General features: G+C 60.4%; 1 protein-coding gene across 2 annotated transcripts in view; it reads right to left on the bottom strand.

Annotated features, from left to right (window-relative positions):
• ELN (elastin) overlaps positions 1 to 18,896 on the bottom strand; it is a 109,307-nt gene that overhangs the window by 78,333 nt on the left and 12,078 nt on the right. For both annotated transcript variants that reach the window (XM_074974725.1, XM_074974726.1), the window contains exons 3-10: positions 16,300 to 16,332; positions 14,262 to 14,297; positions 6,684 to 6,782; positions 5,533 to 5,601; positions 5,405 to 5,452; positions 1,596 to 1,667; positions 787 to 816; positions 423 to 494 (exon numbers count right to left, since the gene is read on the bottom strand). In XM_074974725.1, coding sequence (XP_074830826.1) covers positions 423 to 494; positions 787 to 816; positions 1,596 to 1,667; positions 5,405 to 5,452; positions 5,533 to 5,601; positions 6,684 to 6,782; positions 14,262 to 14,297; positions 16,300 to 16,332 — 459 coding nt within the window. The remainder of the gene's footprint in view (positions 1 to 422; positions 495 to 786; positions 817 to 1,595; positions 1,668 to 5,404; positions 5,453 to 5,532; positions 5,602 to 6,683; positions 6,783 to 14,261; positions 14,298 to 16,299; positions 16,333 to 18,896) is intronic.

The raw sequence follows: 18,896 nt of genomic DNA, 5'->3' as shown, positions 1-18,896 counted from the left end.
GCACCAAATATGAACATGTCTGTACAGCACCGAGCGCAGTGGGGTCCCGGGCTAAGCGCTGCAGTAATACAAATAACAAAGAAGAAGCCTATAGGATCCAAAGGAAAGGAAGAGCTGGTAACATGTACTGCCAGCCTCTCTGTGCCTCCCCCTTCGCCTGCCCCCTCCCTGCTCTGGCAGAGAGTTTAGTGCTGTCCAGTCCTTCTTCGGCTCGCCCTGGGCACAGGTCTTTCCTGCTCCCACATGCTGGTGCGCAGGGGGTGGCAGGAAGAGCTGGGGCTCCAGTTTAGGTCTAACTGCAGCAGGCAAGGCGGGGCTCAGCTAGAGGAAATCCCCCAGCAGAGCAGCAGCAATGCCCGTTCTCCCCAAAGGCAAAGCTAGGGAAGGCTTGCCCGCTCCTGTCCAGCCTGATGGCTACTTACCTGGGAGCTTGGGGGCTTTGATGGGGTATCCCAGAGGGACGCCAGGCTGCTGGCCCCCGAAGCCTCCAAATCCTGAAAGACAACAGCAGAAACTCTCAGGCGAATGCCCAGTGCTCCTGCCAGCACCTGCTCCATGAGCCCGCCACCAGCCGAAGGGCACAAGGGGAGTGTCTGTGGGGTGTCCAGAATCCCAGAGCAAGAACAGAGCAGAGCAGGAAGCAACATGTGGGCAGAGCTGGCAGAGCTGGGGGCTCTGAGACCCTGACTGCAGCATGGGCAGACCCTGGGGCTGTACAGACATCACTTGGGTATATGGACCATGCAAACAAAAGCATGCAGCAGGCTGGGAAACCAGGAGACTCACCGGGAATTCCTGCAAGGGCTCCTGCTGCTCCTGTTAAAGACAGAAACAGATACATGAGCCTCACAGCCAGCCAATATAGGTCTGAGCTAGTCCATACAGGCCTGAGCTGGTCCATGTGGGTCTTAGCTGGTCCACAGGGGTCCATGCGGGTCCATACAGGCCTGAGCGGGTCTATGTGGGCCTGAGGCAATCAATGTAGGCCTCCACCTCACCCAAGTCCCTCCTACACCCTGTGACAACCCCAGGAAAATGTGCCTTCTCCCACCCCGTGCACTCTTGGCATGATGAAGGTGTCACGGAGTGTGGGGGAGTCCAGGCCCTGCACCCCTCTTCCTGGGATTCGCTGAGACTCTCAGCCAGCCAGTAAAACAGAAGGTTTATTGGACAACAGGAACACAGTCCAAAACGGAGCTTGTGGGTACAACCAGGACCCCTCAGTCAAGTCCTTCCGGGGGGCAGGGAGCTTAGACCCCAGCCCTGGGGTTCCCTGTGTTCCTCCACCCAGCCCCAAACTGAAAACTAACCCCCCCCCCAGCAGGCTCCCTCCTGCGGCCTCTGTTCACATTCCTAGGCAGAGGTGTTATCTCCCCCTCCCCCTCCTGGCTCAGGTGACAGGCTCTCGGATCTCCCATCCCCAGGGCACATTCCCAGGTCAACACTTCCCTCTCCCTGCTGCGTCACATCCTCACAGAAGGATGCAGCCTCCTGTCATCTCTGCCCAGACCTCGCCGCCCACTCCAGCCCACACAGGAGACATGGCAGCTCCCGCCCCACTGGTACCTGATACTCCCTGGGGAAGGGCAACATACCTGGGGCTTTCGCCTTGACTCCAGTCCCAGTGGGCACACCAGGCAGGACACCTATGCCAGGGTAACGGACCCCTACAACACAGTGCAGAGGGAGCCAACTGAATGCAGGGCAGGGACACCCCCAGTGACAGCCCCACCAGCCCCCCTGCGCACCGATCCCTGTCCCAACGCAGATCGTGGGACTGAGAGCCAGGCACCTGTCTGTGCCCCGATCCCTGCTCTGTCCCAACTCCTGCTGAGCGGCTGCTGCTGGGCTGTTCTGTTCCCTGGCTCAGATCCTGTTACTTCCTGTCTCTTGCAGTCTTGCTCCCCCTCCCCATTCCCATCCTTCTGTCTCCTCCTGATCCACGTGATCCTCAGTGCCCAAAGGGGTCACTGTCTGTAGCTACAGTTGTTACTGGGCCCAGCAAACTCACTACACAGAACACACTGTTATAATATTTATCCAAAAAGTATCTTGCAAGGTATGATGTGGACTGGTGACACTGGTCATGGATGTTACATGATGCCCGTATGGTTAGCGCATAAGGTTATGGAGGTGTGCGAGAAATACGGTACTATTCTCTGTTTAGACAGCAGGGGCATCAGCTTCCTGGAGCACAAGCACCAGGAAAGGAAAGCTTCATCTGGGGAGACACTTCCCAAGAACACATTGCCGAGGTTTGCTGGACTATAAAAGGGAAGAAAGGGGACTTGGTTATCCATCACTTAGGGGACAAAATTCTGTGCATGGTGGGTCCTCCTGCCTGAGGGGCCAGAGATGCTGGTAGCCGGCGGTAAGTGGGAAAGCTGCTCAGGCAAAGACTGTAGCTTGCTGGAGTGAAGTTTTGCTCACCAGAAAGCAGGTTATTTTTGTTTTGTTTGTAACCAGATCTGTCCCTTTTTCTCTTGCTCGGTATCACTTAAATCTCTGTTCCTTATTAATAGACTGATGCTTAGTTTCTCTGTAATCCATCTCAGTGCTGTGTACTGAAGGGAGATGGACAACCTCAGCTGAGCCTCTTTGGAGGCAGCTGCCTTGGTCATTTCTGTGCGTGGCCAGTGATAGGAGCTGGACTCTGCAGAGATGTCTCTGGGAGTTGCTCCCTGGGTGTTCCCTGCATGTCACCTGGAAGGTCCGGTTAAGGCGGGCAGTCTGGAGGAGTTTGCTGGAGGAGTCGCTCCCCCACCCTCTCATTTCCTCATCTTTCTCCCTGCCCCAGTGCTCCTGGGATGGATGGACCGATTCCTGCCATCCCACGAGCACTGGGGCAGAGGGAGAGAGGCGTGTCCCCTCTGCATGCCCAGGCTGCAGTCAGTGTCTGGGATGCATGATATGCCTCTATCCACTGGGACTTGCCTTCTCACAAGCCACACCAAGCCGGGCCATTCTAGAGCAGAGAGCGTATCAAGGCCACATCTACAACGAATGGACAGGGAGGGGCTTGGGAGATGGGGCCCTTCAAAGGCTCTTGTTCTGATCCAATCCAGGTGAGGGAGACTCAGGGGGTGGGGAATAGGACTCTGCACCTTTCCCCTTTAGGGGGCACCAGCTCCCATCCGGCCCCCGGGTGGGGGACTAGCTGGCTCCAGGGAATCGGGGATGGGAGGTGGGGCTTTTCTCCTCTAGGGTGCCTGTTGAAATCTAACCCCGGGTGGCAGTACGAGAGACTGTTCAGGGTCTCCCGTGGTCCTGGGGAGGGGAGGGCGTCAGGCGCCTGGTGCATGGGTAGGCACCGCACTGAACAGCCCAAGCAGCCATGCCTAGAGGTGGCTCAGTGGCTGTGGGGGCAGCTTGCAGCCTTCTGAGGGCTGGTGAGGGGCCAGCTCTGTGGCCAATGTCTCTCTCATGAGCAGCACCGGCACAGGGCTCTCCCGACAGGTGGACAGGCCCCGGGGCTCCTGCCCTGTGAATGTGGAGTAGGAGCCCAGAGCACACCCCACAGTGGAAATGGCCCAGCAGGCCCCTGCTCCCACACCTGCAGGCTTGTGCAGGCCATGGGAGGGCTGTACTTTCTGACACCCCCCCACCCCCTTAGAGCCGGGGCTCCGTGGTTACTGTGATTACCAGGGCCGGACCCCTGTCCCCAGGAACTCCACACCCCTCTTGGCTAGGCCTGTGGCCACGCCAGTTGCCATCTCTCCCCCTGTGTCTCTCCGGCACCCCCTTCACAGTGGACACTGAGCGCTCAGGGGTTCACAGCCCCAGACAGAGGTGGAAGTTTCCAGGGTCCTGATCATTCCCACCCCACCCCCAAGCCCCCAGCTCAGGGACGGGGGGAAGTGCACCGGGTATCCCTGGGGATGGGAGCCCACTGAACGAGAGACGGGCATTGCCATGCTGTCAACTCTACCCCCCACCCTGACATTTCCTGGGCTTTGCTGCCAGCAGCTGCCCCACACCAGTGCTTTGCTCAACCCCACCGCTGCTTGGTTTCCGCAGCAGCCGCCTGGGGGAGCCTGGGCCACCTCCACTCAAATAGCTCCTCCCCTCCCCACCCCACGCCCCCTCAATCCAAACAGCCCCTCCCCACCCCACGCGCAAACAGCCCCTCCCCACCCCACACCCAAACAGCCCAAACACCCCACGCCCCCTCAATCCAAACAGCCCCTCCCCACCCCGCCCCCTCAATCCAAACAGCCCCTTCCCACCCCACGCCCCCTCAATCCAAACAGCCCCTCCCCACCCCACGCGCAAACAGCCCCTCCCCACCCCACACCCAAACAGCCCAAACACCCCACGCCCCCTCAATCCAAACAGCCCCTCCCCACCCCACACCCAAACAGCCCCTCCCCACCCCGCCCCCTCAATCCAAACAGCCCCTTCCCACCCCACGCCCCCTCAATCCAAACAGCCCCTCCCCACCCCACACCCAAACAGCCCCTCCCCACCCCACGCCCCAAACCCAAACAGCCCCTCCCCACCCCGCCCCCTAAATCCAAACAGCCCCTCCCCACCCCACACCCAAACAGCCCAAACACCCCACACCCCCTCAATCCAAACAGCCCCTCCCCACCCCACACCCAAACAGCCCCTCCCCACCCCACGCCCCAAACCCAAACAGCCCCTCCCCACCCCACACCCAAACAGCCCCTCCCCACCCCACGCCCCAAACCCAAACAGCCCCTCCCCACCCCGCCCCCTAAATCCAAACAGCCCCTCCCCTCCCCACCCCAAACCCAAACAACCCCTCACCACCCCACTCCCCAAATCCAAACAGCCCCTCCCCACCCCACACCCAAACAGCCCCTCCCCACCCCACGCCCCACACCCAAACAGCCTGTCCGTACCACACGCCCCAAACCCAAACAGCCCCTCCCCACCCCGCCCCCTAAATCCAAACAGCCCCTCCCCTCCCCACCCCAAACCCAAACAACCCCTCGCCACCCCACTCCCCAAACCCAAACAGGCCCTCCCCACCCCACACCCAAACAGCCCCTCCCCACCCTGTGCCCCAAACCCAAACAGACCCTCTTCACCCCGCCCCCTAAATCCAAACAGCCCCTCCCCACCCCACACCCAAACAGCCCGTCCCCTCCCCTCCCCACCTCATGCCCCAAACCCAAACAGCCCCTCTCCACTCCGTGCCCCTCACCCAAAGAGCCCCTCTCAGCCCCATTCCAGGGCTTGCACCCATGTGCAAAGTGCTCAGTTTCTGGTCTAGATTTGGTCTGGACAGGGTGAGGCCCTTCCCAGAGCGAGCTGGTGGCAGTCAGGCTGGCTGGGCGGTGTCCTGATGGACTGGGCATATGGGACACTGCCACTGGTGGGTCCCTTGGCCACAGGCTTCATCAGTAGAGCCCAGTACCAGGGCCCGACTACTGCTCACCTGTTCCTGGGAGCACGCCTCCTGGGTACACCCCTGGAATGCCAACACCTGCCGGCCAAGAAAGGAAGAGCAGTGACTTTCTGTCCAGCTGCACAGTCCCACCCTTCCCAGCCTTCTCCGTCACCTACCTGGTACCTTGGCAGGTTTCCCTCCAGCGCCTACACCTGGCTGAACCCCAGTCTGGGGCACTACAGCACCTGCAGGAGAGCCAGAGGCCATGAACGCTGGACCAGCAGACAGCACGGCAGGACCCTGCTCCTCTCAGGGCAGGGCACGGGGCAGTCAGAGTTGCACCCAGGGGTGGGCAAGCTCTGGACTGCGACACACTTTACCTGTGGAGACCCCAACACCACCAGGTCCACCCACACCGCCGACTCCGCCCACACCAGCACCTGGTTACGAAAAGGAAGCGCTCAGCCACAGTGCACAGCGGGCTCCGAGCAGGAGACCAGAGCCCCAGGTATTTCAGGCTCAGCCATGGGCCCCATGCCCAGCCTCGATGGACCATATGCTCCAGGGGTGCGAGGGAAGTTCAGCCTCAGTGGGCACTCTTCTCTGGGCTTCCCCACGCTGCCCTTCCGCCGATGGCTGCCATCCAATGTGGGGTTCCCCACACTGTCCCACAGGCCACAGGAGTGACAACCTCTGTTGCATCGGATAGGGAGAGGCCTCCCCAAGCCTGGGCAGCGGGGTCCCAACCTGTCACGTGCCAGGTGCTGCACACCCAGCTCTGCGCTCCCTATGCAGCGACCTCTAACTCCAGCCAGTGCACTCGGCTCAGCATGTGGCCCACGGGCACAGTCTCCAGGCCCTTAGTGCATGCCCACTCCTGCCCCTTCACCCCCAGCTCCCTACCCCACCCCCTAGGCCAGCTCTAGCCCAAGAGACCAGAGCCTCTCATATGACGCTTCACACCTGGCTGGAGACCAGGACCTGTCCCAGAGAAGGCAGGAACCCCAGGGCTCATGGCAAGAGAGCCAGGCAAGAGGGTAAGGCAAGGGAGGCAGCAGGGGATACCTCTTCAAGCCCAGGGCATCCCAGCACTGCCAGATCATGAAGTGCTGTTGCACCAGCCTTTCCCCCTGGGAGGCCTGAGCTCCTGGTCTGGCTGCGGTGCCAGGTGCCAGGGTGTCTGGCAATGCCGGTCCCAGTGCCTGTCCTAAGCCAGCTTGCAGATGAGTGCAACTGGTGTTTGGCAGTGGCAGCGGGCACCAGGGAGAGGCAGGGGCATGCAGGCACCCGGGATCAGCCCCTGCAGCAGAAAGCCATGTGCACTCACCAGCTTTGGCAACAGCTTTATAGGCTCCCAGCCCAGCCCCTGGGTAGATGCCGCCTGGGTAGACGCCTCCTGGGTAGAAACCTGGCTGGACTATGCCACCTGCCAGGAAGAGGAGAGTTAGCTGTGACCCGGGAGACTCCAGCTCCATGGGCTGGGAGGGTTCACCCCTGCCCTGGGTCCCCCACTGCCAGCCGTGCTGCTCCAGGCCAGTGCCGTGGGTCTGCACTGTCCCAGGGGCTGGGGGGTGGGGAGAGTGGTAAGACAACCCCCATCCTTTCGTGTATTTATACCTGCTCCTGCATTTTCCACTCCTTGCATCTAATGAAGTGAGCTGTAGCCCACGAAAGTTTATGCCCAAATAAATGTGTTAGTCTCTAAGGTGCCACAAGGACTCCTTGTTCTTTTCACTGCCGCAAGACTCATGGCAGGGGGAGGGCAATCAGGCCTCAGAGCCGCCCCAGGGACAGGACTGGACCCTGCCGGCTCTACAGAGCGGAGGCACAAGCAGCCCCCCTCAGTCCCCACTGATGACTCACCCACGTCTCTGCCAGGTGCCTTGCTGCCTGAGTCAGAGGGGCACCCCAGTAAATCAGGGCCACGTGCTCGGAGTCACACCGCAGCGGTATTCTGAGGTGCCATCGAGCGAATGGCTGCCAGGGCCCACAGCGGACAGACTCCATCCCCAGCGGGTCTCCAGGGCACCCGTCAGCAGGCATCGGGTTGAGCCTGTCACGGAGTGTGGGGGAGTCTGGGGCCTGCACCCCTCTTCCTGGGATTCACCGTGACTCTCAGCCAGCCAGTAAAGCGGAAGATTTATTGGACAATAGGAACACAGTCCAAAACAGAGCTTGTGGGTACAACCAGGACCCCTCAGTCAAGTCCTTCTGGGGGGCAGGCAGGGAGCTCAGACCCCAGCCCTGGGGTTCCCTGCGTTCCACCACCGAGCACCAAACTGAAACCAAACCCCCCCCAGCAGGCTCTCTCCTGCAGCCTTTGTCCAGTTTCCCGGGCAGAGGTGTTACCTCCCCCTCCCCCTCCTGGCTCAGGTGACAGGCTCTCAGGTCTCCCATCCCCAGTGAAACTCCCCTGCCACATTCCCAGGTCAACGCTCCCCCCTCGCTGCTGCCTCACATCTCTCCCCCCTTCAAGACTGAACGGAGCGGGGTCACTCTGACCAGTGACCTGGGGAAGTTCGGGGCCCCCTCTCCGGGACAGCGCATCCGCTCTCATGTTGGCCCTTCCCTTCACATGGACCACGTCCATGTCGTAATCCTGCAGGAGCAGGCTCCACCTCAGGAGTTTGGCATTGGCTCCTTTCATCTGGTGCAGCCAGGTCAGGGGAGAGTGGTCGGTGTAGACGGTGAAGTGTCGCCCGAAGAGATAGGGCTCTAGTTTCTTGAGGGCCCACACCATGGCCAGGCACTCCTTCTCGATGGCCGCGTAGTGTTGCTCCCGGGGAAGCAACTTCTTGCTCAGGTACACGATGGGGTGTCTCTCCCCCTTTTCATCCTCCTGCATTAACACCGCCCCCAGTCCCGTGTCTGAGGCGTCGGTGAACACCACAAAGGGCTTGTCAAAGTCTGGGTTTGCCAGAACTGTGCCACTGACCAGAGCCTCCTTCAGCGCCCGGAAAGCCTCCTGGCACTGCTCGGTCCAGACCACCTTGTCTGGCTTCCCCTTCTTGCATAGCTCAGTGATGGGGGCGGCTATGGCGCTAAAGTGGGGCACAAATCTTCGGTAGTATCCTGCCATCCCAATAAAGGCTTGGACCTGCTTTTTGGTTTGGGGAGCAGGCCAGGCTCTGATCACCTCCACCTTTGCTGGTTCCGGCTTTAGGCGGCCGCTCCCCACCCGATGGCCCAGGTAAGATACTTCCGCCATCCCCACCTTGCACTTCTCCGCTTTTACAGTCAGCCCAGCCCCCTGGAGTCAGTCTAGCACTTGTCTAACCTGGGACACGTGGTCCTCCCAGGTCTGGCTAAAGACACAGATGTCATCAATATACGCCACGGCAAAACTCTCCATCCCCTTCAGTAGCTGGTCCACCAGGCGCTGGAAGGTGGCTGGCACTCCCTTGAGGCCGAAAGGCAGGGTCAGGAACTCATAGAACCCCAGAGGGGTGATAAAGGCCGATTTCAGCCAGGCATCTGCATCCAGCGGCACTTGCCAGTAGCCCTTTGTAAGATCCATGGTGGTAAGGTACAGAGCTCCTCCCAGTTTGTCTAGGAGCTCGTCAGGCCTGGGCATGGGGTAGGCATCAGATACAGTGATGGCATGAAGCTTCCAATAGTCCACACAGAACCGGATCAACCCGTCCTTTTTGGGGACCAGCACCACCGGCGAGGCCCAAGGGCTGGCAGATGGCTGGATCACCCCTAAAGCCAGCATGTCCCTGACCTCTCTTTCCAGTTGCTGAGCAGTTTTCCCGGTGACTCGGAAGGGGGAGCATCTTATCGGCGGGTGCGACCCTGTCTGCACCCGGTGGACAGTCAGATTAGTGCGTCCAGGCTGGTTGGAAAACAGCTGTCGGTACGGATGCAGCACCCCCTGATCTCAGCTTGCTGGGCATGGGTTAGCTGATCCGAGAGGGGAATTGTTTCCAGGGGGGAACCAGCTCTCGTCCCAGGGAATAGCTCTACTAAAGGGTCATCTCCCTGCTCCTCCCACTGTCCACACACGGCCAACACCACATTCCCCCTGGCATAATATGGCTTCATCATATTCATATGGTACACCCGGCAGTGGTGCGCCCAGTTAGACAGCTCCACCACACAGTTTACCTCATTGAGCTGCTTGACAACCTTGAAAGGGCGCTCCCAGGCGGCCTGTAGTTTGTTCTTTCTCACGGGGATGAGAACCATCACCGGATCCCCAGTGGAGTAGGCATGGGCCCGCGCCGTGCGGTCATACCAGACCTTCTGCTTCTTCTGGGCTCTGGCCAGATTCTCCCTGGCCAGGCCCATGAGTTCAGCCAGTCTCTCTCGGAAGATCAGGACATACTCCACCACTGAGTCTCCATTGGGAGTGGCCTTCCCCTCCCACTCGTCTCTCATCAGGTCCGGGGGCCCCTTACCCTCCTTCCATATAACAGTTCGAAAGGCGAAAATCCAGTAGACTCCTGGGGTACCTCCCTGTATGCGAACAGCAGGTGAGATAAGTACTTGTCCCAATCCTGCGGGTGCTGGTTCATAAAGGTTTTCAGCATCATCTTTAGCATCCCATTGAACCTCTCCACCAGCCCATTGGACTGGGGGTGATAAGCTGAGGCCCGGTTGTGCCGGACCCCACATTTCTCCTACAAGCACCAGAGAAGGACCGACATGAAGTTGGATCCTTGGTCTGTCAAGACTTCCTTGGGGAACCCCACTCAGCTGAAAATGGTCAGGAGCGCATCCAACACGGTGTCTGCTTCAATGGAAGCTAAGGGTACTGCCTCGGGGTAGCGGGTGGCAAAATCTACCACCCCCAGAATGTATTTCTTTCCCGACCGGGTCGTCTTGCTGAGAGGTCCCACTATGTCCATGGCCACCTTCTGGAAAGGCTCCTCTATGATGGGCAAAGGTCTCAAACCCGCTTTCCCCTTGTCCCAGGCCTTCCCCACCCTCTGACGGGGTCACAGGATCGGCAATACTGCCGGACAGTGGTAAAGACCCCAGGCCAGTAAAAGTTCTGTAGCAACCTCTGCCGGGTGCGCCGGATTCCCTGGTGCCCTGCGAGGGGGATGTCATGGGCCAGGTTTAGTAGCTTGCGGCGATACCTCTGGGGGACCACCAGCTGCCTCCTGATCCCACAGGACTCTACTTCCCCTGGGGGAGCCCATTCTTGGTACAGGAACCCCTTTCTCCCACAGGAACCTCTCCTGGCAACCTCTCCTTATGGTCTGTACCACACTGAGGTCGGCCAGGTTCCTGAGCTTCCGCAAGGAGGGATCTTTCCTCAACTCGGCCTGGAACTCAGCGGCTGGGGAAGGGTTGGGGACCGGTTCCCTCTCACTGGCCGGGTCTGAGGCCTCCGCCTCTCTGAGCCGTGCCCCTCGGCGCTCCCTCCCCACCAGGGTAGGGTCCTGCGCCTCCAGTGTGGTACCCTCCCCAAGGTCAGGGCGCAGTGCCCCTCGCCGACTCTGGCTACGGGTCACAACCAGGGCGGTCTGGGGCTTGCTTAGCCAGTCCTCTAGGTCCCCCCCCCATCAAAACCTCAGTGGGCAAATGGTGGTGTACCCCCACGTCCTTGGGGCCCTCCTTGGCCCCCCATTTCAGGTGTACCCTTGCCACGGGCATCTTGAATGGGGTCCCGCCCACCCCCGTCAGGGTCAGGTAGGTGTTGGACACCACCCGATCTGGGGCCACCACCTCGGGCCGGGCCAGCGTCACCTCCATGCCCATATCCCAGTATCCATTGACCTTCCTCCCATCCGCCTCCAGGGGAACAAGGCACTCTCTCCGGAGGAACAGCCCCGTGCCCACCCTGTAAACCGAGCACCCTGAGTCCAGAGCCTCCAGCCCTCTGGCGGAGCTGGCCGGGGGTACTCTTCCCTCCTGAGCAGGTGGTAAACTGGCAGCCCCCCTTGCCTGGGCCGTCTGCCCCTCGTCCAGCTGGGTCCCTGCCCAGTTAACCCTGGGTAGGTTGGGTCTGCTCAGTCTGTCCCTGAGCCTGGGGCACTGGGTTCATACGTGGCCTCTCTGGCCACAGTGATAGCAGCTCAGGTCACGTTGGTCCCCTCGAGCGGGTCGGATGATCCTGGTGACAGGCGTTCCCCTTGGGAGGGGGTTCTCCATATTTCCCCACTAGGAGGTCCCATGATGACTCTCTCTCTGCATCGGGGGGGGGGGCTGTTCTTTTGGGACTTCTCCCTGCTACCCCCGACCGACTGTTCACAAACTCGTCGGCCAGCTGCCCTGCATGCTGGGGGTTCTCGAGCTTTTTGTCCACCAGCCACAGCCTCAGGTCGGAAGGGCACTGTTCATACAGCTGCTCCAGTACGATCAGGTCCAGCAGGTCCTCTTTAGCTTGGGCCCCCGCTGTCCACTTGCGGGCATATCCCTGCATCCGGTTGACCAGTTGTAGGTAGGTGACCTCAGGCGTTTTACGCTGACTCCGGAACCTTCTCCGGTACATCTCGGGGGCCAGCCCAAACTCACGGAGCAGGGCCTGTTTGAACAGTTCATAGTCCCCTGCCTCCGCCCCTGTCATTCGGCTGTAGACCTCCACGGCTTTGGGGTCCAGTAAGGGGATGAGGAACTGGAGCCTGTCTGCAGGGTCAACCCTGTGCATCTCGCAGGCATTCTCAAAGGCTGTCAGGAAGCTATCTATGTCCTCCCCCTGCTTATGCTGGGCCAGGAAGCACTTATCAAAGCTCCTTGTAGTCTTGGGTCCCCCCTCACTCACCGCAGCCGGGGCCCCACTGCTCTTCAGCCTGGCCAGTTCCAGCTCATGCTGTCTCTGCTTCTCTTCATGCTGCCTCTGTTTCTCCTTCTCCTCCTGCTCATGCTGACGTTGCCTTTCATGATCCTCCAGCTTGCTCATTTTCATCTCCCTCTCCCATTCCAGCTGCCTCCGCTCCAGGGATGGGGAGCTCCGCCGGGAGGATCCCCTGCTGGCTGCTGGGGTCAGGGTGCCCTTGGCATCCACTGGGTTTCCCCCAACCCCTCCCCTAGGCATAGGTAGGAAGGGTCTCGGGATATCCTCGGCAGCAGTCTGACCCCTCCCAGCCTGGTCAGGCCCCAGGGCTCACGCTGCATCCACCGGGCGGCTTCCCTCAGGGACAGGGATCGGGTCATCCAAGCGATCCCTATCCTCCAACTGGGCAATCAGCTGTTCCTTGGTGGACCTCCCAATGGTTTCCAGGAAGAACCCCGAGGGTGCCAGTCCTTCTTGAGGTCACCACCTCTTTGCCAGGGTCAAGCTGCAGACTCTTCCGCCCCTGGGACCGCTCGCTGCAATCCCCCGGGGGACCCTGTTACTGCAAAAGTCCTTCTCTCTGGTCACACACTCCCAGGGGTTAACCACCCCCTGAAACCGTCTCTCTCTGAATCTTCAGCACGCCTGTTCCCCATCAATCCCCCTTCGTTTTACTGTTCCCCAGTCACTTACTGCAGGAAGCACCGTTCACGGGGTGCAGTACATCCCACCGCTGCCACCAGTTGTCATGGAGTGTGGGGGAGTCCGGGGCCTGCACCCCTTTTCCTGGGATTCACCGTGACTCTCAGCCAGCCAGTAAAGCAGAAGGTTTATTGGACAATAGGAACACAGTCTAAAACAGAGCTTGTGGGTACAACCAGGACCCCTCAGTCAAGTCCTTCTGGGGGGCAGGCAGGGAGCTCAGACCCCAGGCCTGGGGTTCCCTGCATTCCACCACCCAGCACCAAACTGAAACCAAAACCCCTCAGCAGGCTCTCTCCTGCAGCCTTTGTCCAGTTTCCCGGGCAGAGATGTTACCTCCCCCTCCTCCTCATGGCTCAGGTTACAGGCTCTCAGGTCTCCCACCCCCAGTGAAACTCCCCTGCCACATTCCCAGGTCAATGCTCCCCCTCCCTGCTGCGTCACAGAGCCCATGTGGAGGGAGAGGGACCACCTCCTGAGGGGACTCCTAGTGAGTCGCTGCTCCAGGCAGACTGGGGTGGAAACCAGCTCACAGCTCACAGCGCCAGCTGAACTGTGTAGGGAGCCCAGGGCTGGGACTGCAGGGACTGAAGGGCAGGATCAGGGTGGGCACTGGCAGAGCTGTGGGGGGAGCCCCAGACTGGGACAGCTGGGAGCTGTGGTCAGGATTGAGTTGTATCAGTAGGTTTGTGGGGGGAGCCCTGGGCTGGGATAGCAGGGGGGCTGCTGGAGTGAGCAGATTTTTCCCTTCCTGCTATTATATGACCATTTTCTCCCCTCTTCAATGTCTGTCCAGACTCCTTAACTCCCACCGCATCCCCTACCCAGCTCTGCCCCTCTGTACGTGTCTGCCCGTGTTTCGGACCACGTTTCTCCTCATCCCAGCTTTGACCCCCGTCCCACAAATATCTCTGAGCTCTCCTCCATGTTCCTGCCTTATCCCTTGGCACCCTCACCCTCTGCTCCCTGCAGCCCCTGGTAGGGACCCAGCTGGCCAACCACAGCCAAGCTGGGCTGCAGATAGTTAAAAGATCCCGAGATGGTGTGGAGCACCCAGCTGTCCTGTGGCTCCCCAAAAGGTGGGCTCCATCCCTGCTTCCTGCCCCATGTGCTCATGCCTGTGGAGTGGGAGCCAGGCCTGGAGTGCCTGGCACAATGGAGCCCTGACCCTGATTGGGGGCTGTGGCTGAATCCCATCGCTCAAGACTGGGAACAGCCCCAGCTCCCTGGGCCCCACAGCTGCGAGGGAGCCTGGCTCCCCAACCCCCACGCACTGTGAAGTTGTCCAACCCCCTTGGCAGCCTTGCATATCTCAGCACCTGTCTCTGTGGCTTGGGCAAACAGGAATCAGGAGAGGTGCACAAGGATCTGCAGTGTGTGCTGTATGCAAGGGAGTGCCCTGGCTGAGGGGTCCCATGCCAGCCCCTCCGGGGCAGGGCTCAGCCTCGCCAGAGAGCCTCTAAGAGTCAACACACTCACCTGGCTGCAGGCCAAGTGCGCCAAGTCCCCCGAGGCCTGGAAAGAGAAGATTGGTGAGAAGGGGCATCAGGGGACGGCTGCCCAGCCTGGCATGCTGGGTAAGGAGGGAAGGCTGGAGGCAGGCACAGGTGATGGGGACAGTTAAGCTCAGCCCAGTTATTTCAGCCAGGCTCTGAGCAGACACAATGGCAATCGCTCTGGCTCAGGACTTTGCTGCCTTCCAACATCTGTGCCTAATCACCCGCTCGCTCCCTCCAGGCGCACATTCCACTGCCCTTGGCGGAGGGCGGCTGCCAGCAGTCAGGCTGGGCCCGCACAGCTCTGCACCATTTGGGTTTCATTACCCACAAACACAGGCCTTGTTTTTCTTTCCATACACTGAAATCGGAGACCTACCTTGCCAGGGACACCCGCAGAGATGCAGATGGACAGGCCCAGGGGCCAATCACATTGCTGCTCACTTAGGCTCTGGGCAGGGCCAAGGTTGGGTGGGCAGTCTGACCTGGGAGTACCCCAAAGGGGTTTAAGCCTCCTGGCCCCACTCGGATGGGCACCTGGCAGCATGGTCGATCTCCAGCCCCTGTCCCCGGGACTGACTCAGCATCTCTCACCTGCCTCCCAACATACCAGGGGCTCAGCCCTCTTCCTTCCTGCTCCCTCCCTAGCACCCAGATGAGCTAGGGCCCAGCTGCATGCCCCTGATCTGGTGAGGACCAAACACACTGGCCCAGCCTGGCACAGCAGAGGGTCCCATGATGAGACGTGCACTGGCCCAGCTGTCCCACCAAACAGTACGGTGATGACATGTGGACTGCCAGTGACATGCTCCTTGGAGTAAGTGTGGATCCATCCTACAACAACCAGACGATTCCTCAGCAGCTCCATCCACAGCTGGAGGGTGCTGCCGCCCGGGGCTGGGTGTCTCCAGGCACCATCGCAGCCACTGGGCAGCGCCTCACCCCACAGGGCCGAAGCCATGTCTAGCCATGCCAGAGAGGTTTCTGGGAAGCACCCTGCCCAGCTGACCCCACTGCAGGCATTGCAGGGGAAAGGCTGGACTGGGCAAGCTGGGCACCGCCATCTGAGGGACACAAGCAGGCTCCTGGGAGCCCTGTGCTGAGCCTCCTGCGGGCTGCGCATCTCTCACTGTAAATGGGACCCTCTGCCCCACCCAGGAAGGTGCAGATGACCATAGGACAGCAGCTCTGCTGTGGCCTGGGCCTTCCTCTCATCGAGGCATTGGCTGCCACTCTGCCTCCTGCAGAGCAGGGACAGTGCCAACCATAGCCCTAGCACCACCCCTCGTACCAGTGCTCCCAGGGGTCATGGGCTGCCAGCCCCAGGGTATGCGTTACCTAGGGAGGTGGTAGAATCTCCTTCCTTAGAGGTTTTTAAGGTCAGGCTTGACAAAGCCCTGGCTGGGATGATTTAACTGGGAATTGGTCCTGCTTCGAGCAGGGGGTTGGACTAGATGACCTTCTGGGGTCCCTTCCAACCCTTATATTCTATGATTCTATGATTCTATGATTCTATGAAGGAGGTTCCCACACGAGAACCCGGTGAGTTCTCTGCCCCCAAGGTGTGAATCCCTGCGCTGGGCTCCAGGCATGGACAGGAGCGTTTCCAGCTGTGTGACTGTGGCTGAGGAGAGCTCCGTGCGGGTGAGCAGCAAGAGAGGTCTCGTGATCCCAAGGCACTGGGGAAGGAGGCAGGGCAGGGGGCTCTGCCCGTCTGGGGAGGGGGGCAGCTGTCAAAGCAGGGAACTATAGAGTGTGGGAGGGGTCTAAGCTGGGGCAGTGTGATGTGCGGGCATGGGTGCCATCAGGGCACAGCGAGCAGGGCTCAGGCTGGGAGGGAGAAGGCAGCCACAGAGGAGTCATAGTAGTGACTCCCCACTCAGCCCCATGCGAGAGAAGCAAGGGGAGCAGCTGATGGTAAACCCCTGCATGTCCATGCCTGGCTTCTGCCGAGCCCTGCCCTAGCAAATGGAGCCCTGTGCTGCACAGCCGAGTGCCCACAGACGGGGAGACGTCCTTACCTGGCTTGGGAGGTTTCGCTCCAACACCGAGCCCTAGAGAAAAGCAAGAGCCCAATTGATGCGGTAAGTCTGGTGGTTTGGAGGGAGACACACAAGGCGCTGCCCAGTCCCTGGCCTTGGGAGATTGTGTCACACAGGCAGCTGGCCTGGAGCCGGCAAGATGAACTTGGCATACTGGCCATGCAGCTCGGGGCAGAGAACCTGTACTGTCCCACCTGAGAGCCAGGCACATGGGTTCGAAGGCCCCACGAGGCTGGTCTCCTCGACAGCATGGGTCTGAGAACTTCCCTGACTTGATCCCTGGGTGGCTGGAGCAGAAGCTTCCAGATGTTAGTTTGCAAGACTGAAGGGCCCTCTCCCTGGAGAATCCAATAGCACCACAGAAGGGGGCATGTGCCACCCCCTTTGGTTATGGGGGGACACTGCAGCTCAGGAAGCAGATACCTCCACACTAAGGTGAAGGACCCACTACAGGCACTTCTGCACACAGGGGCAGGGGAGCCTCCTTACTGGGGGGAGCCGCTGTATGGTGCCCCCATACCCAGGAGAGATGCTTGTTTCCAGGGACTCAGCCAGCAGCAAGCCTGCTCGCCAGCCACCATTGCCTTGGGCCATGTAGGTGGTGACTTTGGGTTGTGCATCTCAGGGCAGCACTCACCTGCAAGTCCAGCTCCCACCCCCAGGCCTCCTGCTCCCAGGCCTCCAACCCCAGCAGCTCCTGCAAACAGCAGCACGTGCTTAGCGCCCTGCCCTCCAGCCCTGCCCGCATCACGGCTTTGGAGTAATCAGTACCCATGGGTATAGCTCCGAGAGCTGCCATCCCAGGGCCTCCACCCCACCATGCTCCAGCCCAGAGCCACAGGAACTAGAGCCAGGAAGGCATGGGCAGCTGGTCCCCTGCCAGCTTGCAGTCGGACTGCCCGAGTGAGACTCCTCTTTCCTTTGGGAAGTGGGCAGTGAAAGGGCACGGAAAGCATCCTGCTGAAGGTCACTGCCTGTCAGCCCCACCCCGGCCCAGTCAGGCCAGCATAAGGTGAAGCCAGGCTGCCGGCTGTGGCTAACGCCACGCGGTGAGACAGCTCCCTTCCAGTGCTCGCTGCAGCAAGGACAGCCCGTGCTGCACTGCAGCAGCCCTGTGCTCTCAGTAGATGGAGCTGCAAAGCACAGAGTCCCGCCAGCCAGAGCTGGGCTCACGGGCCAGTGGTTCCCTGGCTCCCAGAAGGACTTGAGGGGCTGGCTCTGTGCCTGGAATGCAGGCTCTGAACTCCGTCACAGCCCGGTGCAGGGGCTGAGCCCTGAGGGACATAGGTAAGGCAGTGCCTAGTCCAGGCTTTAGGCGCCCAAGTCCCAGGTCTAGGCCCCGCTGCAATCCACAAAGCTCCCGATCATGCTGGAGGTGCCGAAACTCTCGGCACCTACGTTTTGAGGGTTCAAGTTCCCTCAGTGCCTACGTTTCTGCGTCTGGGTACAGGCCCTGCTGCCTTCTCTAGGCCCCCACAGCCCACCTCCGGCCCAAGCCCCGATGCAAGGGGGAGAAGACAGGCATTCCTCCATCTGAGTCATTGCCAAGCGCCATCCGGGGGAGGGCTCAGAGGCCACCTGCCAGATCAGGGCCCATTCAAAATCCAGCTGGAGGAGTAGTGGTGCCCATCTTATAACGCGTAGCCAGGGGCTGGCATGCTCACCTGGGATGTAGATGACCCAGGTTCAATTCCCATCCCCCACAGGATCTGAACAGGGGCCTCCCACCGCTTACCAAGGTGCTCTAACGACTGAGCCATGGGATAGTCTGATGGTGGGAGGCTCCCTCTGGCTCTCCTGCTGAAGCTGTTCCATGGGGCTAACTAATCCGAGGGTTAGAGGAGGGGGCAGGCCCAGGGGCTTCCACCTCCGAAGCGTGTGCCCTAACCACAGACAGTCTTGCTCTCTCTGGCCAGAGACTGGCCAGCATTAATCCCCAGTAGCTCAACCACTGGGGCAGAAAGTGACAGCAAGAGAATGGCTCTATAGTCCAGTGCTTTGGCCCCCCTGGGAGGTGGGGGACCCCTGGTCCCAGTCCCCCTGATCCACTGAGAGCCTGAGGGGGCCCCACAGCAGAATAGCCCCGTGCTCTCCTCCAGCTGTTGTGTGTGGAGTGAGGCATAGTCTACCTCATGCCTGCGAGAAACCAACAGGCGCTGCGCCCCCCCAGACGCCAGCGGAGGGCTTCCTACTGAACCCTTTCTGGGTTGCAAGCAGAGACAGGTGCCTGGCTGCGGACACGCCCCTGCCGTCGGCTGTGCCCACTGGCTAGCTTAGGTGGCTCCTTGCCCCACGTGCTGACTTTTGTGCCCAGCAGTCCGGCGCACCCCCTCTTCCAGGCACTATGCAGGGGGCCTGGGCCCCTAGATGGGCTTTGTGGATTGCAGCGTGTTCCAGTGATTCTCAAGGCACCTACACGTTAAGCACTGCGATGCTCTGCACTGCAGCGACTATGTCCCTTGTGGATCCGGGCCTGAGCCCATGCAGCGACTCAGGCCTGGATGGGACCCCTAGTTGTCATAAACCGGGGGCAAGACAAAGGAACCGGGCTACAACATGACTCGTGAGAGGGCCGG

This window comes from Natator depressus, chromosome 17 (genome assembly GCF_965152275.1).
Source record: "Natator depressus isolate rNatDep1 chromosome 17, rNatDep2.hap1, whole genome shotgun sequence".
Taxonomy (NCBI): domain Eukaryota; kingdom Metazoa; phylum Chordata; order Testudines; family Cheloniidae; genus Natator; species Natator depressus.
Note: the sequence above shows the minus strand (reverse complement) of the source record. Positions and strands in the feature narration are given on the sequence as shown.